The sequence below is a fragment of the Panthera onca genome, chromosome C1, assembly GCF_046562875.1.
Source record: "Panthera onca isolate mPanOnc1 chromosome C1, mPanOnc1 haplotype 2, whole genome shotgun sequence".
In the NCBI taxonomy this organism is placed as follows: domain Eukaryota; kingdom Metazoa; phylum Chordata; class Mammalia; order Carnivora; family Felidae; genus Panthera; species Panthera onca.
Genome location: NC_138346.1, coordinates 169,518,979 through 169,544,879, shown reverse-complemented (window position 1 = coordinate 169,544,879; position 25,901 = coordinate 169,518,979). Strand labels below are relative to the sequence as shown.

The 25,901-nt window shown below is 35.0% G+C and overlaps 1 protein-coding gene across 1 annotated transcript in view; it reads right to left on the bottom strand.

The window, feature by feature from the left end:
• ITGB3BP (integrin subunit beta 3 binding protein) overlaps nucleotides 1-25,901 on the bottom strand; it is a 71,223-nt gene that overhangs the window by 22,714 nt on the left and 22,608 nt on the right. Inside the window, exons 4-5 of the mRNA XM_078450574.2 lie at nucleotides 16,743-16,878; nucleotides 7,301-7,370 (exon numbers count right to left, since the gene is read on the bottom strand). Coding sequence (XP_078306700.1) covers nucleotides 7,301-7,370; nucleotides 16,743-16,878 — 206 coding nt within the window. The remainder of the gene's footprint in view (nucleotides 1-7,300; nucleotides 7,371-16,742; nucleotides 16,879-25,901) is intronic.

Sequence of the window (25,901 nt, the reverse complement as noted above, 5' to 3'; positions counted from 1 at the left end):
GTTTATTCCTAGGTACTTTATTGTTGTCTGTAAATAGAGATAGTTTTATTTCTTCCTTTCCAAATGGATGCCTTTGTTTTCTTCCTTTCTTTCTTCATTCCCTCCCTCCTTTTCTTCCTTCCCTCTAATTGCTCTGATTAGAATTGCCAGTAAAATGTTGAACACCAGTGGTGAAAATGGGCATGGCTATCTTGTTACTGATCTTTGGGGAAAATTTTTCATTCTTTCATGTCAAAAATTTTGAACAGCTGAAAAATAAGTCTCTTAATAAATATACAGAATATAGGCATAACTTTATTTTCATTTTTAAGTTTTTGATAAGCATTTTCTTTTTTTTTTTAAGTTTATTTTATTGAGAGAGAGGGAAAGAGAATCCCTTAGAGCAGGCTCCAAACTGTCAGCCCAGAGCCCGACACAGGGCTTGAACCCACAAACCATGAAATCATGACCTGAGCCTAAATCAAGAGTCAGATGCTTAACCAACTGAACCATCCAGGCATCCCTCCTTGACAAGCATTTTCAACTAACTCACCCCTAGAGATCCTGATTTAAGGAGAAAGTGATTCATAACTCAGATTCCTGTTGCATGACTGAATACTTAAAACACAGTAAAGAGAAACTCAGACATAGAATTCTGAACAGTGGCTACCTATCATAGTTAATTGTATACATAACATACAAATAGAAAACCCAGTTCTGGCATAATTCATTACAATGATAAAGGTTTTATTTGAATTAGTATGGAATTTTTTAAAATGTTTATTTATTTTGAAAAAGAGAGAGAGAGAGAGACAGCATAAGCAGGGAGGGGCAGAGAGAGAGAGAGAGAGAGAGAGAGAGAGAGAAAGAAAGGACAGAGACAGTCCCAAGCAGGCTCCACGCTCAGTGCAGAGCACAATGTGGAGCTCGAGCCCACAAACCATGAGATCATGACCTGAGCCGAAATCAAGTATTGGACGCTTAACTGACTGAGCCACCTAGGTGCCCTGAATTTTTTTTTTTAAATCTAAAAAATTACCTTTATGTCTACAAGAGAATAAACCAGTGGTTAAAAATAAGCTTTATACAATAGGAGGGATTTTTGTGGTGATGGGAATGTCCCGTATCTTGACTGTGGTGGCAGATACTTGAAACTAGATGTGATAAAGTTACATAGAACTAAACACACACACACACACACACACACACACACACACACACACACACAGAGTACATGTGAAACTTGAGAAATCTGAATAAAAATCAGTGGATTGTGGCAATGTCAATTTCCTGGTTGTAATACTGTCCTACAGTTTTGCAAGATGTTATCATGTCAGGAAAGGGGGAAAAGGGTACACATGATCTCTATGTTTCACTTCTCACAGTAGCATGTCAATCTACAGGCTGAAAATAAGAAGTTTAATGGAAATAAACCCTACAAAAGGACGGTCACCATTATTGCATTTTCAGAGCAATGACAGTAGGCAGCAGCAAACTGCCAAGAGGAAAAAAAGCCAATGGCAGTGAATTATATAATATATTTTCCTTTCAGCATATAAAGGATATGGAAGTTCACATAAAATAGTAATGTGTAGGTGTTTGTTTATAAATGAGCTTTATTGACATGTCACTAATGGCTTGTTTTCTGTGGAAAAACATTTAAACCTAGAACATGGAACCATATTTTCCTATTGGAAGAGTTCTTATGTTTTAAACTTGCTAAGTTGATTAACAGGGTGTCATCTGAGGACAAATACATAACTGAAAAACCAAAAGCATACACAAGTATACATGGTATGCCATCTTTGTATGAAATGAGAAATCAGAAAAAAGAAATGAAAGGACTTAATTTTATAAAAATAAACATAGCAAAGGTAAACCAGAAACTAATGAATTTGGTTACCTACAGGGAGTAGGTAGAAAGAATGGGGCAGGGAATGACACTTCTCTGAACATACTTTTTTGTAAAGTTTTGGCTTTTGGAACATATTAATGTTTTACAGAGTTAAAGAGTGAAATTAAATAAAAAAAGATGAGAATATTTAAATTGAGTACAAACAGAAACAGGAGAACCTAACCACTTGAAATGAATAACTAACTCTTCAAACAAACAACTAATCCAAGTAATGTGGAGAAAAAGGAACCTTTGTGTGCTCCTGGTGGGGATGCACACTGGTGCAGCCACTGTAGAAAACAGTGTTTTTGGAAGTTCTTCAAAAAGTTAAAAATAGAACTATCCTAGTATCTGGTAATCGCACCACTGGGTATTTACCCACCCCCCCCACCCCCCCCCCCCGCATAAAAAAACACTAATTCAAAGGGATACATGTACTTTTATGTTTATTATAGCACTATTTACAATAGCCAAATTATGGAAGCAGCCCAAGTGTCCAGTGACTGATGAATGGATAAAGATGTACATACACATATACATACAGTGGAATATTAGCCATAAAAAAGAATGAAATCTTGCCATTTGTAACAACATGGATGGGGCTAGAGAGTATAATGCTAAGTAAAATAAGTTAGTCTGAGAAAGACAGATACTGTATGATTTCACTCATATGTGGAATTTAAGAAACAAAACAAATGAGCAAAGGAAAAAAAGAGAAACCAAGAAACAAACTCTTATCTATAGAGAACAAATTGATGGTTATCAGAGGGGAGGTGGGTGGGGGGATGGGTGAAATAGGTGATAGGGATTAAGAGTACACTTATCATGATGAGCACTGAGTAATGTATAGAATTCTTGAATTGCTATATTGTACACCTGAAACTAATAAAACACTGTATGTTAACTATACTGGAATTAAAATTAAAAAAAACTTAAAGAACTAATCCAAGTAGTTTTGGAACAGTAATTTGACTATATACTGTCAACAGTATTATTAGTTGTCTTATTAAAGACAACAAAAGATTGCAAACAAATCTTGAGTGCTTTGCAGTTTTGTTTTTAGTAGTCCTATGAGTGCATGAATTCTGAAACTATTTTGTGTATGTGATAAGAATGAGCAAATGTGAAAATATATTGCTGCTGTTAGGAACCAAAGATCTAATGTTTGAGAAGAGGTGAGAATATGGAAAGAGGGAAGGCAAGGAAAAAACCTTTATCACTATGAACTCATGAATTTTAAAAAGGCCGACTAATAGAAGGAAGGATGGAGTTAGAAAATCACCACAGTATAATCACCTTAGTAAAAACTAAGTAAGGTAGACTATCTTCCCAGTGTGGGTGGGCATCATTCAATCTGTTGAGGGGCTAAATAGAACAAAAGTGGAGGAAGGGGGGATTGGTGCCCTGCTTGCCTGCCTGAATTGGGACACTGCTCTTTTCCTGCTCTTGAACTAGGATTTATACCATCAGCTCTCCTGATTATCAGGCCTTTGGACTTGAACTAGAATCACACTGCTGGCTTTCTTGGGTCTCAGGCTTGCAGATGGTAGATGGTGAGACTTAGCCTCTATAATTTTATGAGCCAATTCTTCCTAATCAATGTATCTCTATATATGCAAGTATTTATATATATACATATATATATATATACACACACATATATATCTCATTATCAATACATTTTAATTAAGAATTATATCTATACCATTTTATTTTATTTTATTTTATTTTATTATATTTTATATTATTTTAAATATTATATTTTATTAATACTGTATTATTATTATATTCTTACATATATATGTATCTGCTATTGGTTCTGTTTCTCTGGACAACCCTAACCTACACAATTGCCAAAACAAAATATAAAATGCTATGATCATTTAAAATTGATGTACAAAAGTGAAATGTTCAATTTAATTTAAGATTAAAAAAAACCCAAGTCTTTAGAATGGCTTTACAGGATAATAAAAGAAATTTAAACAAGTGGAATAAATGAAGAACCCATTACTAAAGCTGGTAAATGGCTTTACTGACTAGGATTGAATAATTTTATGAGTGGAAAAAACAATCAGCAAGCCATAATTTTTATCTAATGAAAAATATCTTGGCTTGTCCTTAAGTTCACTAATTTTAGTATCTAGTCATGGAGTACCATACATAAATAACAGCGATCTTTAGAAATTAAAAATATAGGCAAATTCCTAAGTGAACCATAACAAGGGTTCTTGTTCCTCCCTTGCTACTTGAAAGCCCACCGCTATGAGAGCTGTTGTTAAAAATCTGGATATAAGCAAATTGATGGGTTCAGAAAAATAAGGAAGGGAAGAAAGTATAAAAAGTTAGAGTAGCTTAAGAGGAGCTGATTGGGAGGAAAGCAAAGGTAAGTTTGGCTTCTTATGCGGTATTGCTGTTGTTTCAAAACATTTCCTCCTTCACTGCCTACTTTTACTCCTAAGTTTGTTACACTTTATATAATTATATCAGAAATTCATTTGGTTTCACAGGTATCTGCTTTCAAAATAAGATTATACATGATTCAAAAACTGTTACTTGCCACTTGCTCTCACTGTATGTCCTTTTGGACAATTTGAGATTTTTACATCTATATATCTTGCCAATTTAAAAAGACACTAAATAAGTTAAACAAAAAGAGAATGCTTGTCTCTCAATATCTAGTTGAGATTGATTTCACTGAGGAAATGGGAACTTTGCTTAGGGAAAGGAAGGAGTAGTAATTTACAACAAAAATATTTGTGGGACAGGGTACATGAAAAGATTTGGAGCTGGGGGAACATGGCTAGGAAAAGCAGCTAGTAAAAACAGACTAAAGGGGTACAATAACGTACGAGATGCCAAACAAAGAAAATTTCTTTGAGAAACTCTTCCCTTTGTCCTTGTTGTACTCTAAATGGCATTCAATTTTTGTATATTTTAACCTAGACTAATACTATAGTTCAGCTACATTATGAAAAAATAGACTTCTGGGGTTATAACCACAAATTACAACACCATTTGTATGGAAAATGCATTCTGAATTCCACTCAAATGATTTAAAAAACATTTTGAAACATACCTTATAACCTTTTTCTAAGTTTGGAAAGGTACGCGAACTTACAGCATAAGACCATAAGCTCCCAAAGGGTAGAAACTTCATCTTCTTCATCTTTACCCATCCATCACATTGTGTGGCACACAGCCCATATAGCGGAAAGGGTAAATGAGCTGAACATATGAACTACTTTGAAAATTTAACCCCCTATTCTGCTTAATTCAATTTTTCCAGCCTCACTGGATAGATGTAAGTATTCTTCCCAGAACATATGTGGAAAGTAGATTTTTGTAGATAATATCTTCATTCAAGGCAACACTGGCTGGCCAATATGAAAACAGTTGGATGCTGGCATATAGGTCCCCTAGGTTCCTCCGGATCCCTTACTCTGCTGGCTTCATTCATTGTGTTCCTAGCTCTTGAGCCAGATCTTTGTTAGGCATTATGTTCCCAGACAATGTATTACTTTTCCACCTATGTAAAATCTGAAAAGGGCATTTTCCTCAGTTTTACCTTAAGCTAGTCTCTTATTCATGGGCTTGGAAACTGGGCTCAATGAGTATTAAAATTAAGATATCAGATACCATGATCACATGAACACTGTAAAATACACCACAAAGTATTTTCTTCTTTGAAAAGAATACTTAGGGATGCCTGGGTGGCTCAGTCAGTTAAGTGTCAGGTCATAATCTCATGGTTTGTGAGTTCCAATCCCACACCAGGCTCTCTGCTGTCAGTGCAGAGCCTGCTTCAGATCCTCTGTCTCCCTCTCTCTCTGCCCCTACCATGCTCGGGCACGCACTTTTGTGCATGCTATCAAAAATAAATAAACATTAAAAAAAGAAAAGAAGAATACTTCAACTCAGATATAAACTTTTTTAATTTCTGCAAATAAGTTATTTCTCTTACATTATTACTTTTACAAATATGACCCTTTTCTTTCAAGACACATGTGTGTGTGGCACAAAAACAGACACTCAGATCAATGGAACAGAATAGAAAACCCAGAAATGGACCCACAAACGTATGGGCAACTAATATTTGACAAAGCAGGAAAGAATATCCAATGGAATAAAGACAGTCTCTTCAGCGAGTGGTGCTGGGAAAACTGGACAGCGACATGCAGAACAATGAACCTGGACCACTTTCTTATACCATACACAAAAGTAAACTCAAAATGAATGAAAGACCTAAATGTAAGACAAGGAAGCCATCAAAATCCTCGAGGAGAAAGCAGGCAAAAACCTCTTTGACCTTGGCTGCAGCAACTGCTTATGCAACATGTCTCCGGGGGCAAGAGAAACAAAAGCAAAATGAACTATTGCGACCTCATCAAAATAAAAAGCTTCTGCATAGCGAAGGAAACAATCAGCAAAACCAAAAGGCAACCGAAAGGGAGAAGATATTTGCAAACGACATATCAGAAAAAGGGTTAGTATCCAAAATCTATAAAGAACTTATCAAACTCAACACCCAAAAAACAAATCATCCAGTGAAGAAATGGGCAAAAGACATGAATAGACACTTCTCCAAAGAAGACATCCAGATGGCCAATTGACACATGAAAAAATGCTCAATATCACTCATCATCAGGGAAATACAAATCAAAACCACAATGAGATACCACCTTACACCTGTCAGAATGGCTAACACGAACAACTCAGGCAACAACAGATGTTGGTGAGGATGCGGAGAAAGAGGATCTCTTTTGCATTGTTGGTGGGAATGCAAGCTGGTGCAGCCACTCTGGAAAACAGTATGGAGGTTCCTCAAAAAATGAAAAATAGAACTACCCTATGACCCAGCAATTGCACTACTAGGCATTTATCCAAGGGATACAGGTGTGCTGTTTCGAAGGGACACATGCACCCCCATGTTTATAGCAGCACTATCAACAATAGCCGAAGTATGGAAAGAGTCCGGATATCCATTGATGGAAGAATGGATAAGAAGATGTGGTATATATATACAATGGAATATTACTCGGCAATCAAAAAGAATAAAATCTTGCCATTTGCAACTACGTGACAGAACTAGAGGGTATTATGCTAAGCCAAATTAGTCAGAGAAAGACAAATGTCATATGACTTCACTCATATGAGGAATTTAAGATACAAAACACATGAACATGAGGGAAGGGAAGCAAAAATAATATAAAAACAGGGAGGGGGACAAAACATAAGAGACTTTTAAATATAGAGAACAGAGGGTTACTGGAGGGTTGTGGGAGGGGGGATGGGCTAAATGGGTAAGGGGCATTAAGGAATCTACTCCTGAAATCTTTGTTGCACTATATATGATAACTAACTTGTGTGTAAATTAAAACAAATTAAAAAGACACATGTGTATAATTATTTTAAAAACAACAAACTTACTCATCATTGTCTTTTGTTGTAGATTCCTTCCTTTCATTTAAACTGAGGTGATTCATTTTTTTCCTCTTTCCTATATACATACAGTAAAAAGAAGAACATAAAGTTAAGGGAAAATTGTCAAGTTTTAAATAGAATTAGTTCGCCAAAGTTTAAATAGAAGCTAAAGGGGTAGACAAAAGGGAGTAGGAAAAGAAAAAGTATCCTGCAATTTGTTATGGGAAAAAAATCATTATTATGTAACTTTTCAATAGCTATTTTGTTTTTTTATTTTCAAATCTCCACCTCCCCCCCTTTTTAAATTTTAGAAAGAGTACATGGGGGTGAGAGAGGTGGGGTGAAGGAGGGGCAGAGGGAGAGAGAGAGAGAGAGAGAGAGAGAGAGAGAGAAAGAATCTTAAGCAGGCTCTACACTCAGCACAGAGCCCCATGCGGGGCTCAATCTTATGACCCTTGAATCATGAACTGAGCTGAAATCAAGAGTTGGATGCTCAACCATCTTAAGCACTCAGGTGCCCCCCGCCCCCAATCTCTCAATTTTTTATTCATGAGGACATTATACAGGAAAAAGAATCTTTACTAGATGAAGGATACTTTCATCAGATAGTTTAATAAAAAACATTATTTTAAAGTTTCTAGTTTATATTATTTCACCCCTATTTTTTGCCTCAAAGTTAACAAGGGGTTGGTGCTATGTTTCTAGCTAGAAAATAGTGAGTTCCTAGTGATATCACAGTAAAATAAATTTGATATTAGGAATCAACGTACCTGATTTTAACTGCATATTGAAAAAATGCATATTGATTTAGTAAATTCTTAGAAAGATCTGTGTGCTGGGTTGAAATGTAAATTTGATTTTACAGTTCTGGTAGAATATGATGTTTGCACTTATTAGTGGTCAATTACTATTATCATAGATAATATTAGTCATAGATAATTGTTTTATAGGCTCCCCATTTAGTTATTTTTTCCTACTGTACTGCATAGTACAGTAATCCATATACTATAAACGTATTTGATGTATAATAATACAATAATTTAATTTAAATACAACAATAATACAAACAATATTTGAGAACATATTAGCAAAAAGATTCTTAACGTCTTACATATACTGGCCTTTAATAAATGTTTGTTGAATGAATAAGGAAGCAAATAAATGAATAATCCAAACTTTTCACTGAAAAACAGTCCAGAGAAATCACTTTTTAAAACGTATAACTGGTAAAAAATAAATAAATAAAATAAAATGTAGAACTGGTGACAACCTCTACGTATTTTTATGCAGTTCCATTTGTTCAACAACTGGCACAAGAACTCTTACTCAACATTCTCATTATTTTCCTAAAAAAATTGTTTGATACAATCTACCATGAAAACCTAGCTCACATTCTCCAACAGAAATATAATGTGAGCCACTTATGTAATTCAAACTCTTCTACTAGTGAAATTCTTTAGAGGAAAAAAATAGTGAAATAAACTTTAATATTTCATTTAACCCAATATACACAACATACTATAATTTTAACACATAATAATATAAGATTATTAATGAGATCATTCATATTCTCTTTTTCACACCGTCTGATATCTGGTGTGTATTTTACACTTACAGCACATCTCGATTCTGATCTACCTTCTAAATGCTCTATACCTAAACATATTGGACAGTACAGCTCTATGTAATACTTCAGGAGGATCCAATACTTCCAGATGAAACCGAGTACACAGAAAACACAAAGGCAATTTCTTTACATTTTCAAATGTAATTTATTAACATATCAGAGTAGTCTGGAACGGACTTTCCAATGCTGGTTTACTCTTTTTTCTTCACTTAATTCTTATTCCATTACTCTTACTTGCTCCTATTACTAGAGGAAAAGCTCATTTTTACTTATACCAAATATACTTATACCAAAGTATACTTACTTTGTAAGTAAGTTTACTTATACCAAATATACTTATACCAAAGTATATTTTCTATTCTCTGGTATTTATAATTTCACTAAGTTTGTTCAGAAACTGATGAACAATAATTTCCCTCATTATTACTTTGGATCTGCGGCTTCTTTCAAAAAAAATCATGTAACTAAGTTATCTCAAAATAGTCTTTAAAATCCCAAAAAGAAAATCTTGTGATTCAGAAGTTGTGTTAAAGTACTAGTTATCTCTCTTGTTTATTAACTTTTTATTATTTGACTTGTCTATATCCCTAAATTCCAAATAGTAAGAGTTTATTTAACAAAGAATTAACGGGAAAAACAGTAACAATATTTTATTTATGATTTTAGAGAACTTTGAGGAAAAAGCCTATTAAAATCCATCTCTTTTAAAAAAAAATCAAGCTAAAAATGTATCTGTTTTGTAGAAAACTACAAATGAAATTCCAGGATACACATTGAACCTTTATCTCAGAGAATCTTTGCCTCAAGGTTAATACTAGTTTCCTGAATTTTGTACTATGCTGTCTGCATTCAATAAAGCTCCAAAATTAAGTTATTGTTCCTTTAACTTGTAATTAATTTTCACATTTTAGCACCATCAGTCAATAAAGTTAGGTGAGAAATAGTAAAAGAATGCTTTATTTGAATTTTCACCAGGTGGTCAATGCCTGTTGAAACATTTTTATTATTGTAAGGGGATTAGATATCTTATCCTATAAAATGCAATCAATAGCATTAATCTCCATCTTCTCATGGAAGGACTTACGCTTCTGATATACTTTCCAACTGTTAAATAGGAGGAGTTTTAATATCTCTAAGAATAACACTTGGACCAGTTACCAGAGACTGTTTAGACTCTAATATATCATTAAGAGTATTTCAGGGGTGCCTGGGTGGCTCAGCTGGTTGAGCGTTTGACTTTGGCTCAGGTCACGATCTCATGGTTCGTGAGTTCGAGTCCTGCTTTGGGCTCTGTGCTGACAGCTCAGAGCCTGGAGCCTGCTTCAGATTCTGTGTCTCCCTCTCTCTCTGCCCCTCCCCCACTAATGCTCTGTCTGTCTCTCTCTCAAAAATAAACACTAAAAAAATTTTAAAAAAAGAGAGTATTCCAGTTATTTAATGATTACTTCCTTGATTTCGTTTCATTCTATTAACAATGAACATATGTTAAAGAGCCACAGATTATAAATGGTCTTTTTCTTGCTAGGTTATACATAACAAACAGTTGTGTATGTGGCTCCCTTTAAAGGAGTTTCACAATACACTGATGAAAAATGTACCATCACTGAATCTGGACTATATTCAAAATTGTATTTAGACTTTCTGGTAAGGCTCAAGGAGCCCTTTCTCTAACCAGCGAAGATAACTTCCAACAGACCACAATGTTTAGAAATACAATCAATGACCTTAATGATAATGGCTAACACTTACACAGTATTTTTAGCACCAGGAGCTGATTTAAATGTTACGTATATAAACTATTCTGCAAAACTGAATTGGTCATTCTTATTCCCATTTTACAGATGAGGAAACAGAGGCACAGAATGACTACATAACTTATCCAAGGCCCTAAAGCTAGTAAGTGGCAGAGTTAGGATCTAAACCCAGTCATCTGGCTACAAAGATTGTTCTCTTAACCAGGATGCTACACTTATTTAAACAGGTTTAGGTTGGTATTATGCTGTTTCCAGATATGTACACTTTATAGTTGACATACATCTTAGGCATCATTTGGTCCCAAACCAAAAGTTATGAGTTGAGGAAAACCTTGACCCAGACAGGTTCAAGTGATTTGTCTAAGGTATTACACACTAGTTAGTAATTTTTTTCTAAAAGAGTTATTGCCAGATCAAGTTAGAGCCTGTAGGCTAAGAGGAAAATGAAATCATGTTATTCTTTTAGTTAACCGCATTATTATTATTAAACAAGAGTGGAGAGTGAGGAACCTCTTTAGAGGATCAATTTATGAAAAATAACAATGCTAATGGTTCCTTTTTTAAAATTCAAAATACTTTTATTGAGTCACATGTATGGAAATATATTGTTAAAATATTTCCTATATTATTGAAAAGAAAGGTATCAATGAGAAAATCAATTGCTTTTTAGCTATTAAAACATTAATATTTGAGAAGCAGAATGGTAAGTTTTTAAAGCTTTCACCCAAATTAGACTCACATTAAGAAGCATTTGGCTCATATATCTCAAACTGCTCATCAGATATTTAAACTGATAATTTATCAGCTCCTTTGAAATACATATTGTCTGTCCCTTCTCCCACTTAAAAAGAAATCAGTCTTGCCAGAGATCTACCATTTGATTAGTCTTTTCAAAGAACCCGCTTTTGATTTTGTTGCTTTTCTTTATTATTATCTTATTTTCTATTTAATAGTTTCTATCTTTTACTATTTCCTTTCTTATATTTTGGGAGGTTCTATTTTTTTCCATCTTTTGGAGTTGAATGCTTGCCTCATGGGTTTTCAATCATTCTTCCTTCTTTTTTTTTAAATTTTTAAAAAATGTTTATTTATTTTTGAGAGTCAGATAGAGACAGAGAATGAGCAGGAAAGAGGCAGAGAGAGAGGGAGACACAGAATCTGAAGCAGGCTATAGGCTTTGAGCTGTCAGCACAGAGTCTGATGCGGGGCTTGAACTCACAAACTGTGAGATCATGACCTGAGCCGAAGTCAGTTGTTTAACTGACTAAGCCACCCAGGCGCCCCAATCATTCTTCCTTTCTAAATATATGCATTTATAAGTATAAAATTTCCACTAAGAACTGTTTTAGTATAATGCAGTATTCAGGTGTAAATTTTTCCTGTAAGTTTTCTGTTTTCATTATCATTCCATTTTAAATATTTTATACCTTCCTTTATGATTTTTCTGAACAATGAATTATTTAGAAGTTTCCAGGTTTCCAAACACGTGGGCTAAAAATTTTTAGAGGGCTGCCTTTTTATTATTGATTCCTAATTGCATGAAATTTTCGTCAGAAAATTTGATAGCAATTTTTAGTATGTTGAGACTTATTTGTGACTCCAAACTGGCTATATATTTTTTGGGGGGGGGGAGGGGGAGGTAGGGGCAGAGAGAGAGAATCATATGCAGGCTCTGTGCTCAGTGTGGGGCTCAACTTGGGGCTCGATTTCACGACCCTGAGATCATGACCCAAGCCAAAATCAAAAGTTGGACACCCAACTGAATAAGCCACCTAGGTGCTCTCAAACTGGCTATATTTTTGTTAAAGTTCTGTCATGCTTTATCATGTGTGAGGTGTGTGTGTTTGACCACAGTTTGTTAGATCATGCTTGCTAGCTGTGTTCAAATTGTTTACATCTGTCCTAAGTTTTTTATCTATTTCATCAGTTTCTTAAACTATTTTTTAAGTTTATTTATTTATTTTGGGAGAGAGAGAGAGAGAGAAAGAGAGAGAGAGAAAGAGAGAGAGAGAGAGAAAGAGAGAGAGAGAGAGAGGGAGAATGGGGGGGGCAGAGAGAGAGGGAGAGACAGAATCCCAAGCAGGCTCCACACTCTCAGTGTGGAGCCCATGTGGGGCTCGAATCCAGGAATCATGAGATCATGACCTGAGCTGAAAACAAGAGCCAGACACTTAATTAACTGAGCCACCCAGGTGCCCCTGAAAGAGGTAGTTTAAAATCTACTATGATTTGGGATTTGTGGGTCTCTCCTTATAATCCTGTCCCATTTTGTTATGTTTTGTTTGAGTTTTTGTTTTAGATGTACATAGTTTCAGGATTCTTTTTCTGATAGTGACTCTTCCCTTCTCCCACTATGTAAAGAGTTCTATTATCTTCAATAAAGCTTTTTTGCCTTAAAATCTATTTTGGTCTATATTAATATTCTTATGCCAACTATAACTTTTTTTCAAGCCAATATTTGCTTTGTTTTCTTAAACATCCTATATCTTTTCTTAAAACATAAATAAAGATATTAATAAAAACAGTTAAAATACGTGTTGAAAACTTAAATACATGTCAGGCACTGTTCTAAGTGCTTTTTGTATATGAATTTATTTAATTCTCACAACAATCCTAGGGTAGATATTATTACTTTCCCCATTTTACATGCAAGTAAACAAAAACTCAATTATAAAGTCAATTAACAGATATTCTATCTGCTCCCTAAAAATTACAAGAATCTTAAAGCACTTTAGCTTCTTCCTGCTCCCTCATCAATATTCCATGCTATCACAGTCTATTATTTGTTTTTAACTCCATCTCTCAAATTGTCTTTTGCTTTATGGTCAGTGGAGTTTGTAGTCACATTTTTATAATTAGATTTATAATTAGATTTACCACCAAGTTTGCTAATTTATTTTTTCACCATTGCTCTTTGCAGTCCATTCCTTTACTGGAGGCTCAGTTTGCTTATGTAAGTACACGTTTTAGTAGTCCTTTCAGGGAGTACGTGTGAATGGTAAATTCTTTCTGACTTTGTCTGAAAAAAATCTTTATTTCATCCTCAGTTCCTGAATAAAAAAAATCAGCTGTGATTTTTAGTTGGTATCATTCTACTTCCTGTTAGAATCTATTGCTATAGATGAAAAGTCTACTATCAGTCTGTCATTCCCTTGTAGGTTAGATGTCTTTTCTTTGGTGGCCTTTAAAAGTTTCTCTTTGTCTTTGATGTTCTGTAGTTTTACCATGATATGACTAGGTAAGGGTTTGTTTTAATTCATCCTGCTCAAACTAAGCATGCTATTCTAACCTGGAAATTCTCATCTTTCCTTAATTGTGAAATTGAAATTATAAAAAAAACCCTGATGGTCCTTTTATCTTAGAATACTGCCTCAGCCCCATTCTCCCTATTTCCTCCTTGTGGAACTCCTATTTGACATATGTTGGAGCTTCTTATTTTATTCATCATTTCTTTTTATCGTTTTATCATATTCTCCATCTCTTTATCTCTCTGTGCTATTACACTGCTACAGTCTGGCTGATTTCTACAGATCTACTGTCTAATTCACAAGGACTTTCTTTGACCATGCAAATTTGTTGTTTATCCTTCCACTCAATTATTAAATACTAAGTCTGATGCACCCTTCCTCTTCACCGAAAACATAATAGTTTGGAGAAATTTGCTAAGGAGTAGGGGAGGGCAGCAATATAATGATACAGACACATAAACATATATAACAGTGAGAAACATATACAATGATAAGTAAATAAATATACATATCTCAAAAGTATAAACTGGAATCACTCACCCTATTTTTGGCCCACATGTAGAATCTATGCAGAGGGAAGACTTAGAAACAGATCTTTCTTTCTTTTAGAAGTACAAATAGATTTAAATTTAGTATTAAGTCATCTGTTCACATAGTACATAGTTCAAATGTATATAGAAAGTACTTAGAAATACCCAGAGGAAGGGGTGCTTGGGTGGCTCAGTTGGTTAGGCATCTGACTTGATCTTGGCTCAGACCATGCATGATCTCACAGTTTGTGAGTTTGAGCCCCACATTGGGCTCTACGCTGACATCACAGAGCCTGCTCGGGATTCTGTGTCTCTTTGTTTCTGCCCCTTTCCTGCTTGCACTCTCTCTCTTTCTCTCAAAGTAAATAAACTTAAAAACAAAAAAAGAAAAGAAAAGAAATACGTAAAAGAAGAGTATTTTAGGAGGAAGAGTATTTCAGGTTGAGAGACATGCAAGTGCAATGACCTTGTGGCAGGAAGCAGTTTGACATGATTGATTAATAGCAAGATAGTAAGAGTGGTTAAGGTAGTGTAAACATGGGAAGGGTAGTAGAAAATGAGATAGACGAGGTGGTCAGGTATTAGATGATATATGGCCTTAAAAGTCATGATAAGGTTTTGAATTATATCCTAAGTGTGATGGGAAGTGAATTGCACCTAAAACGCCCTTGAAAATGCTATTTAAATAAAAGAGCTTATTTAAGTTGCACCTTATGTTTTGTATAATATTTAAAAACTGAGAATTGTTAATAGAAGTTATGGGATCATTTGGAACTTAAATTACTTCATAAGAGTCAGACTTTCTTATTTCTAAAATGTGTATAAGATGACATATCAGGATGAGCAATGTAATGATTACAAATGACATAATGTGATATAAGATCCTAGAGAATTCTATTTTTAGACTTTTGTATGTGAGATATATATATCAAAGAATATATAAGACATATATGTACAGTTTAATGAACCAGTATAACCACCATGTAAGTTAAGAAATAGAATATTACCAGCACCCCAGGAACCCTTGCTGTATGACTTTTTAAAAAAGAGCTTACTTAGTACTATAATCTGTGATAATTATCCACTTAAATGTCAACTGGGATCACGTGACCAGTCTTTTTATAGGCAAAAGGAATGTTCCCTTAAGTCCATATTTAATTTCAATATGGAAATCGAGCAGGTATCCACTTAAAATCTATTCACATTTCAGTATGGTGATGTGCCATCTTTAAGGCACTAATTTTTAATTTTAAACAAAAGATATATCAAGTGTATTAAAAACAGATAGAGCTTGAAGAAAATGTATACATCTTCATACATTTTTGTGAAAGCAAACCTAATAGTAATAGCTTTAAGATAAAAAGCATTTGATTAAAGTAAAATAAAAGTCATTCAAAAGTTTCAGATCTTATTATAGGTTTCATTACAACAAATTGGGTAAAATGAGATTTCTTTGTTTCTGTGTGGCTTCTAGTATATTCTTAGCACTCAATAAATGTTAAACAATAAAATATGAATTAGGCTAATCACAGCACATCTAAAATATATTTTATTAAATTTGAGCCTACTTAGAATTTTATATTACAGAAACTTGACATGTTACTAATTCATGACTTTTTGTAATATTAAAAATTAAACCTATGAAATCTAGATTCATATATCTTTAAAAAATATTTTAGCAATAAACTACCAGAGAACAAGAAATATGCATGGCCAAAATTAACAATATTTCAAAATAAACAATTTCATAGTAAAATTAGGCTATCCTCTAGTGGAAAACTACAATTTTTTTGCAAATCCATTTAAAATAGCAAAGGAAAAGAAGGGAATGAAATATAATAAATAAAAGCAAGCTATATAAAGATAAACGAAATGTGAATAAAACTAAACGGACAACATGAATAAAAATAACATTTAGAGGTATCTCTCTTAAACTGTAGTGCAGCAGTACCTGAATTATATGCCCTTTAATTTATGCACATGATGGATAGCTTGTTAAGGGGTGTATCTGTAACCACTGTAATTGATAGTAGCTGAAGGCAGTCAGACCATAATTTCTGTTTAATGGATGGGACAGTAAGGGAACAAAGTCTGCAGTAGCATTTTAAAATAAGTGCCTAGAAAGTTTACATTTATGTCCAAAGTAGTACCTATATTCTAGCCTTCTTTATGTTGAATTCTTTAAGAAAAATCAGCTGCAGCAAGATCCATATATTATTAAATAAAAATTCTGATTTAGCCAATAAGTAGAAAAATATTACAATAAATGGAAAAGAATGTTCAACTAACCATTTGATGGTTCACTTTTGTGGTCTTGTTCTTTAGAGCTTGCAGGAGAAGCAAATGGGCTCATTTGACAAGTTCCAGTTGTTGGAGAGTAAGTTGTAATACTGTTCTTCCTTGTGATTTTTGAAGAATCAAATGACTGAAAATAAATATTAATTTGAGACAAAAATACATTTAGTTGAGAATGTCTTTTAAACTTGCAAAATTCAAACCAGTATGATTTTCCTTGATCTTTCTTTTCAGATTTTAAATATACTCCATTACCACCTCCAAAGTGAACACTATTTTTTCAAGTTTTGTAGCTATTTCAGGTCTCCACACTAATTAGGGCATCTCAACTTGATATTTATGAAATTTTAATATTAAAAATTTACTACCATCTGAGATGGTATTTCCAAACAGTTTAGAGATGACTGACTCTCCCAATTATATCCTGACTTTTGCCGTCTGCTGGACCTGAAGTATAATTATGGGGCTAGGCCAGGGAAACTGTCATAACTTTCTCTTAGGAAAATCCACAAGGAAGTCCTAGGAAGGATAAGTGCTGTTTTAAACCTTCACAAATTTGCTCTGACACAGTGACTTGTCTTAAGGATAACCAAAATAATGTTCAAACAATTGAGTATGGCATTTAAGGGCCTTGAGAATTTGGTCTATCCTATGCAAATCCTCTCTGCAGCTTTCTCCTCTGTGTTCCCATACACCTTGCACATAGCTCTTACTGGCGATAGTAAATTTTATTTATTTTATTTTTGAGAGAGAGAGCACCCATGTGAGTAGGGGGGATGCAGAGAAGGGACAGAGAAGAGGGGGAGAGAATCTTAAGTACGCTGGAACTGGAGCCTGAAGCAGGGCTCAATCTCATGATCAAGAGTTGAGTGCTTGGGGGTGCCTGGGTGGCTCAGTTGGTTAAGCATACAACTCTTGATTTTGGCTCAGCTCATGATTTCATGGTTCCTGAGGTCAAGTCCCGCATTGGGCTTTGTGCTGACAGCAGAGCCTGCTTGGTATTCTTTCTCTCCCTCTCTCTCTGTCCCTCACGTTCTCCAAATAAACTTAAAAAAAAAAAAAAATAGCCAGCCTAAAATAATCCTTATATTAAAAACAAAGGGGTTGGGTGTTTAACTTGTTGAGGCCAGTCATACACAGAGTGTTGGGATACTGAGGCTTTTCTTTCCAGGAAGCAGATTTATTTGTGCCAACACAGGCTCAGCAGGCTAAGACCCCCAAAAGGCTGAGCCCTGAGTGCAGCGGTGTGTGTGTGTGTGTGTGTGTGTGTGTGTTGCCTTTTGTACAATTTTTGCTCCTTTGTCTTCCATATATGATAACACACAGGCCGATTGGGCGGTCCATGTTAGAGTCAAGAGGAATGTTGCGCATGAGCACAGAGCCAGGCTGTCTTCCCTTGTCTTGAGGTTTTTACCACATTCCTTAGGGAGGGGCTCTACCACAAACTGACTAAGCCACTCAGGTACCCCTGGAGACAGTAAATTTTAATAATTGTTTACATTTCTGTCTGCCCCATTAGAATTTGAGTTCCTGAAAATAAATGTCATTTCTTCATCTTTGTACCCTAGAACTCAAAAATGTGTGGATGAATGAATGATGTAAAAGGAACAGTCCAGTAACCTTGGTTAAGCCACTCTACTTTGAATACATTCATTTGTTCATTTGTTCTCATCTAATGTGAAATGACCCCTGTAGTCTCAGTCACTTAGACTATGCACATTTGGGCCTCAGCTCATTCTGTGATCTAGCTGGAATGCCCTCTTTCTTATCTTCCCCAAGATCTAGTCTTTCTTTTGTTTAGGTCCTCATTTATGATCCACTTCCTCCCGACACCCATTATCACACTATTAACTGCTTGTTCTTCTGAATTCCCTTTAAACTGTTTTCTGTAATGCTTACTCATCACCCAGCACTTACTAACTAATGTGTACAAAGAAAGAGAACAAATTGTTCTCTGAACAAACAGCAGAGAAGAGGTCTTAGCAGTAGCAAAGGTGTTACCAAAAACTGAGAGGAAAGGAAAAATCAAGGTGGGCTGCAGTAATCTTACAGGATTCTTGTAAGGAGGAAAGGTGAAGTTTAGATAAGTGAAAATAAAGGTACGAAAAACCTGAAATCTGGAGGTGATACAGATGGCATAGGCTGGATTGGGGGCATAACAAAGTCTGAAAGCTTATGATGTTGCCAACATTATAGAATTAAACTTTTGTTTGGTAGCTGACCTGAAATAGTTACATAATTCTTCATTGTCAACTGTTCTTTATTTCTAAGACACTATGGCAGAAATAGTGGCTGTATCACCTTTTTCAATAATCTTGGTATTAGTTCCAGTGTCTATAGCATCAGTTTTTGTTTTTGTTTTTTTACAGTTAAGGTTTTATATGATAAATACTTTTTTTGTATTGGGGGAACAAAAGGCATTCCATTCTTTATTTTATGTATCCATAGTAGCCACAAATATAACTAATACCTTTTTTAAAAATCAAACTATAATATCAAGTTATGACTCTAAAGCAATCTTTTTTGTAAGGTGAAAAGGTTTTAAGTCTCTTTATCAGGTGGTTATTATTACCACTCCACCTTGAGTTTTCACCTGTTTATATGTATTCAGTCATAAACTATGACATTTATCCAATTCTACCCTACCTTTCCAAGAATTTATTGCCCAGAACTATTTCACTGTGTATGTACAAGAAATGAAAGTCACTACCCTAATGTACATTTATGTCTATCTGTTTTCCTATTTTACCAAAAATTATTTTTTCCAATTGCCAAATATCTAAACATTACAACTATAGATCATACATTTCTCCTTGAAAACCATTTTCTAGCTTTCATAAAATAAGTCTTTGTGTGCATACGTGTGTGTGTGTGTGTGTGTGTGTGTATTTTTTCCCCTCACCTTAAAATACTGAGGCTTCTCTTCTGCTTTCTTTTTTTTTTTTTTTTGGCCATCTATGTTGGTTAAAAGGAAAAATGTCTGTCTACAATTACTATACAAAGAGGGAAAAATGAAAATCTACTGTCCCCTACTATCCCACTAAATATTCTTCAATAAATAACACATTTTTATATAACTGACTATGGATACACATAAGGGCATAATCTTACCTCTCTAAGATTTTTTTTCCTCTTAAAGTTTTACCAAGGTCCTCTAACTTTAAAACCCTGAAGATGCTTAAAAGTGATCCTAGAGCCCACCTAACCCACACCAAGAACAGTTAAGAAGGTTGGGATTTCAGGGAAGACTGAGCTTCTAAACGAGAAGTTCAGCATTCTTTCCACTCAGCAATAAGGAGGGCTAGCTACCAGATACTGTAGAAAACAAAGAAAGAAAAAGTGAGAAGCCTAGATTTAGCTAGAGAAGGGAAAGAATTCAGGATGTGAATAAAATTAAGGAAAGAGAAATCAATAAGTCACAATTCTATAATAATTTATAACTGCTTGTAATATTTAGTGAGTCCTTAGAGATATTTCACACCACTATTAAGAAAAAAATTCTATGATCAGCCCAAATACCACTGTACTCTTTGTAAAGAGGTCAAACCTTGTATGTTAGCAAAACTAAAATTTGGGCATTGATTTTTCTGTCCAAAAAAAAAAAAAAACAATGAATGTTCACTTCATAATTTCAAATATATGACATTCTCCTTCAATATCTTTCACAAATTGTAACTTGCTTTGTCACTTTGTTTAAAGCATAGTCTACCAAAAAGGTGCCTGTATTTCATTGATTTTTACCTATTATAAACCATCTGGAAAGTACTAACTAAGGGTTCTTTTAGGATGAAATATGATGGAAAGGATCTGCTATTATTATTATGAACTACTAGCCTATGCTATCGGTGAAATATTTAAAACCCAGGTACTGTAGGTATGTGGGCAACCAGAAACAAAAGAAAAATTAGGGCAACTAAAGGGAGGTAATTCTTTATAACCTTACACTGGTTAATTAGGTCATAGGAATGTCACACCTAAGACATTATTATGCATTACTAGTACTATTATGGAATTTATATTAAAACACTCTAAATACTAGCTCTCTCAGGGACTTTTCACAATTTGGGCCTAGGGTTCCTAGAACAGTCACAGAGATCAACTAACTTCTTATCAGCTGCCACAATTATCATCCTTAATGGTTCTAATAATGTTGGGGTTTTGTTGTTATTTGTAATAGTAGTTATGAAAACCAAAGCATTTGGCACTAACCTCCATGATCTTCCAGGGACAGCAGGGAAAGAATATAACCAATATATTAGATCTGTGGTGATGGAAACATTCTATTTCTTGATTGGATGTCTGACACACAGGGGTATACATTTGTCAAAACTCACTGGATTGTCCACTCAACATCTGTGGATTTCATAATAGTTAAATTTTATTTTGATAAAAAAAAATTTAATAGGAGGGGCGCCTGGGTAGCTCAGTCGGTTAAGCATCTGACTCTCGGTTTTGGCTCAGGTTTGGCTTCGTGGTTGGCTTTGTAGGTTCGAGCCCCATATTGGACTCTGTGCTGGCAGTGCAGAGACTGCTTGGGATTCTCTCTTTCTGCCCCTCCCCCACTCACACTGTCTCTCTCAAAATAAACTCAAAAATATTTTAATAGGAAAAATAAAACATTGGCTTCAAAAGGTGATACACTGGAGTTTCTATTTGTGTTCATTATTGTTCCACAATTTAAAAATGTTAAAATATTAATTAAAAAAAATTTTTTTAACGTTGATTTATTATTGAAAGAGAGAGTCAGAGCGTGAACAGGGGAGGGGCAGAGGGAGAGGGAGACACAGAATCCAAAGCAGGGTCTAGGCTCCGAGCTGTCAGCATAGAGCCCGATGCGGGGCTCAAACTCACACACTGCGAGATCATGACCTGAGTTGAAGCTGGACGCTTAACCAACTGAGCCACCCAGGTGCCCCTAAAATATTAATTTTAATATTAAAGATAACACTGTTCTGTTATTCTCTTGCACTATAATCCTCAAGAAGATTTTAATGAAATGTTTTCAAGGCTGTTTCCCATCATTCCTTCATAAATCCTCATATTCTTCAGAATATAAAGTGAATTTCACCTCAAATATATTTTTGTCTGTTTATTGAAGTATGATTTACATACATTAAAATGCACAGAGTTTAAGTTTTCAGCTTAATGAGTTCTGATAATTGTATACTCCGATGCAAGTATCATCCAAGATAGACAACATATCACCATCTCAGATTTCCTTGTACACCTGTCCACTCAATTTCCACTCCCTAGCCCAGAACCACTTTCTCATTCCTATAATCCAGATACTTCTACCTATTCTTGAACTTCATATAAATTAAGTATGTAACTTTTGTCTTTGGTTTCTTTTGTTCAACATGTTTTTAAGATCATATACATTGTTGTATGGGGTTATAGTGTGTTCCTTTTGATTGCTGAATAGTACTCCTTTGTATACCTATCTGTTCTTTCCTTGATATCTTCCTCTCATTACTGAACAGCAGAAGACTGTGCTCCCGTGGGCTTTGGTGACCCCCATTACCAGGGTGTGTTTATTCGATGGTTGATTTTGCTGTACTGGGTACTTCCTTTCCTTTCCACTATACTTTTGCTATATGCTGATCCTTTACCATTCCTCTTTCCCCCAAACAAACACAATGAACAAATAAAGACTTATTGGTGCTCAAAAAAAAAAACAATACTAAAGAACACACAACAATTATTGCCCCCCCCCCCCCACACACACACACACTTGTCTAACAAGAGAGTTCCAAATATAAGAAGCAACAACCGGCAGAATTGAAAGGAAAAATAGAAAATCCAACTATAGTACCACTTTCAATAACAGATAGACCCACTAGACAGAAAATCAGCAAGAAAACAGAAGCCCTGAACACGACTATATACAAACTCGACCTAGCAGACATCTATAGAACTCTCCATCCAACAACAGTGGAATATACACCCTTCTCAAGTGCACATGTAACGTCTGCAAAGACAGAAGATATGTTAGACCATTAAACAAATCTTAGTAAATTTAAAAAGACTGAAATCATGTAAAGAATGTTCTCTGATCACAATGGAATTAAATTAGAAATTCATAACAAGAATATTTGGAAAATACAAAAATATGTGGAAATTAAACAACACACTCCTAAATAACCAATCCAAAGGGAAATTAGAAAACACATTGAGAAGAACAAAAATGAAATACAGTGTATATAAAAACTTACGGGATGCAGGGGCGCCTGAGTGGATCAGTTAAGCGTCCAACTTCAGTTCAAGTCATGATCTCATGATTTGTGTTTGAGGCCTACATCAGGCTCTGCACTGACAGTGCAGAGCCTGCTTGGGATTCATTCTCTCTGTCTCTCTCTCCCCCCCCACCCGCCCCTGCTCCCCTCTCTCAAAATAAATAACTTATGTGTCGTTGTTGTTGTTGTTTTAAACCTATGTGAACTTATGGGATGCAGAGAAAGCAGTATTCAGAGTCAGAGGGAAATTTAAACAGGTGCACTACAAAAGAAAGAAGCTGGGGTAGTTGGCTGGCTCAGTTGGTAGAGCATGCAACTCTTGAGGTCGTGTGATCTTGAGGTTGTGTGTTTGAGGCCCATGTTAGGCATAGAGATTACTTAAAAAACAGGAAGGAAGGAAGGAAGGAAGGAAAGAAGGAAAGAAGGAAGGAGGAAAGAGAAACTCTCAAATCAATAACCCAAACTTCTACCTTCAGGAACTAGAAAAAGAGCAAACTAAACCCAAAGGAAGCAGAAGAAAAGAAGTAATAAATATTAATATTAAAAAGAAAACAAGTGAAATAGACAATAAGAAGATAGTGAAGGTCAACGAATCCAAAAGTTGGTTCTTTGAAGAGACAACAAAACTAGCTAGACTGACCAAGAAAGAAAAAAAAAGAAAAAAAGAAGATTAGAATTACTAAAATCAGGAATGAAGGGGAGATATTAAAATCAATCTTGGAGAAATAAAAGGAGTTAAGGGAGTACTATAAACAACTTTATGTCCACAAACTAGAATAGCCTAGATGAAATGGACAAATTCCCAGAAATACACAACTTAGCAAGACTAAATCATAAAGAAATGGAAAATCAGAATACATCAACAGCAAGTTGATGGATCAATTTATTGGAACAATATTCAAAAAGCTTCTAACAAAGAAAAGTCCAGGACCAGAGAGCTTCACTGCTAAATTCTACCAATATTTAAAGAAGAATTGATATCAATTCTTCTCAAACTCTCTCCAAAAATAGGGAACAGTTTATAACTCATCCTATGAGGCCAGAATTACTCTGATATCAGAACCAGGCAAATATATCACAAGAAAAGAAAACTATAGACCAATATCCCTTGTGAATATAGATGCCAAAATCCTCAACATACTGGCAAACTGAAACAAGACGTGAATAAAAATAATTATACATTATGACCAAGTTGGATTTTGCCTGTGAAAACAAAATTGATTTAAACCAATCAATGTAATACATCATATTAATGGAATAAAGGGGAAAAAACCCACGTGATCATCTCAACAACAACAACAAAAAACATTAGAAGACAGATTAATGGCGAATTTTATTATGGGTAGATCAGGCTGATAACCCCTGAACCCAATAATCAGATCATTTTGTGCTCCTGAGGGGATGCAAATAGGAAGTACATAGATTATTGATGAACTATTCTTATAAAAAATTTGAACCAGAATCTAATCAAGCCTCCAACTTTAACTGCAAGTTTTACAGGAAATATGAAGAATAGAGAAATCATTTGAAGGACACTACAAGAAAAGAACCAACTAACTCCAGAATGTGGAATATGCTTATAAAACACATACGTCAGTTTTTTCAAAATAAATTACTGTACAAAAAAAAAAAAAAAAAAGAAGGTGAAGTTTAACAAGATTTAAAAATACTTAAGATCTATAAGAAACATTACAATGTATAAAACTTGTTTGGATCCTGATTTTTTTTTTTTAAGTTCTATTTATTTTAAGAGAGAGAGTGTGTGAGCACACTAGTACGTGTGCAAGCAGGAGAGGGGCAGAGGGAGAGGGAGAGAGAGAATCTCCACGCTCAGCTTGGAGAGGGAGGGAGGGAGAGAAGAAAGTAGATTTGACCCAGATCAGTAAGACTGCAGACTGTGAGCTATAAAATCTCCTACTGCCCTGAAATTCAAAGTTCTTTCTAATTTCAGGAGTCAGCAGAAACCTTGTCTCAGAGAGATAAGACAAGTTTAGGTGCTAGGAATAATGAGACTTAGAAGTGTTCTACCAATCAATAGTAACAGAGTAATCTAGCCTGGGCACCCATGTCTAAATTAACAAACCTCCCCCCAAACTTGCACTGTTATTCCTTCTAGCAGCAAGCCTACTGAGTTGGCCTTGGTAGGAAGTATGTTCCTTCTTTTCCCATCTCTACAATCTATTTATTCCACTCCTTCTCTGAGGTGGCCTGAATGAGACTAGGTATATGACCAGGCGGCCAGTTGTCCCTACAAATTCATCTGAACTGCGATTAGCAGCAGCTTGTAATAAATAATTCATCTTTATTTCTAAAAATCCGTCTAGAAACAGTGCTAGGAGGGCAATATGAGCAGCTCAAATACTGTAGGTAATGATAAACTGGAACCTTCTTTACTCCTCACTAACCCTCAATAATTTGAAAGGTCCAGCAAATAATGGTACTTGCAGTATACATTCTAGATTTTAAAGGAAGGTCACAGGGTATGATTCACACCTCTGTTTTCCCCATTAGGAGACTCATAAGGAAAATGACTTTTGCAGATTTGTCCTAACATCATGGAGCATTAATCTCCATGAAGGGCTGTAGCTGCTTTAGGAACAACGGGATTTGGGAGTTCCGAACATCTCTGAGAGAGGAAACAGCAGTAGATTAGAATGAGTAGGCTCCAGTTTAAGCAACTGGTATATAAGAGTCATCTCCTTTCTGTGGATACCAGTCTTCTTCCTTCAGTATCATACTGGTAAGGCAAAATGACCATAAAGTTACTACTAGTTCCTCTGTAGTTTTATAGCAATTAGGTACTCTTAGAATTACAGGTGTAAGTCTTAAATGTCTGATTTTCCTTTGCATGGGCAAAGGCAGCCTCAGTAGGATCACTGACTTGTGGGTAGATTTGTGGAGCCAGGCTGCTCTAGGGCAA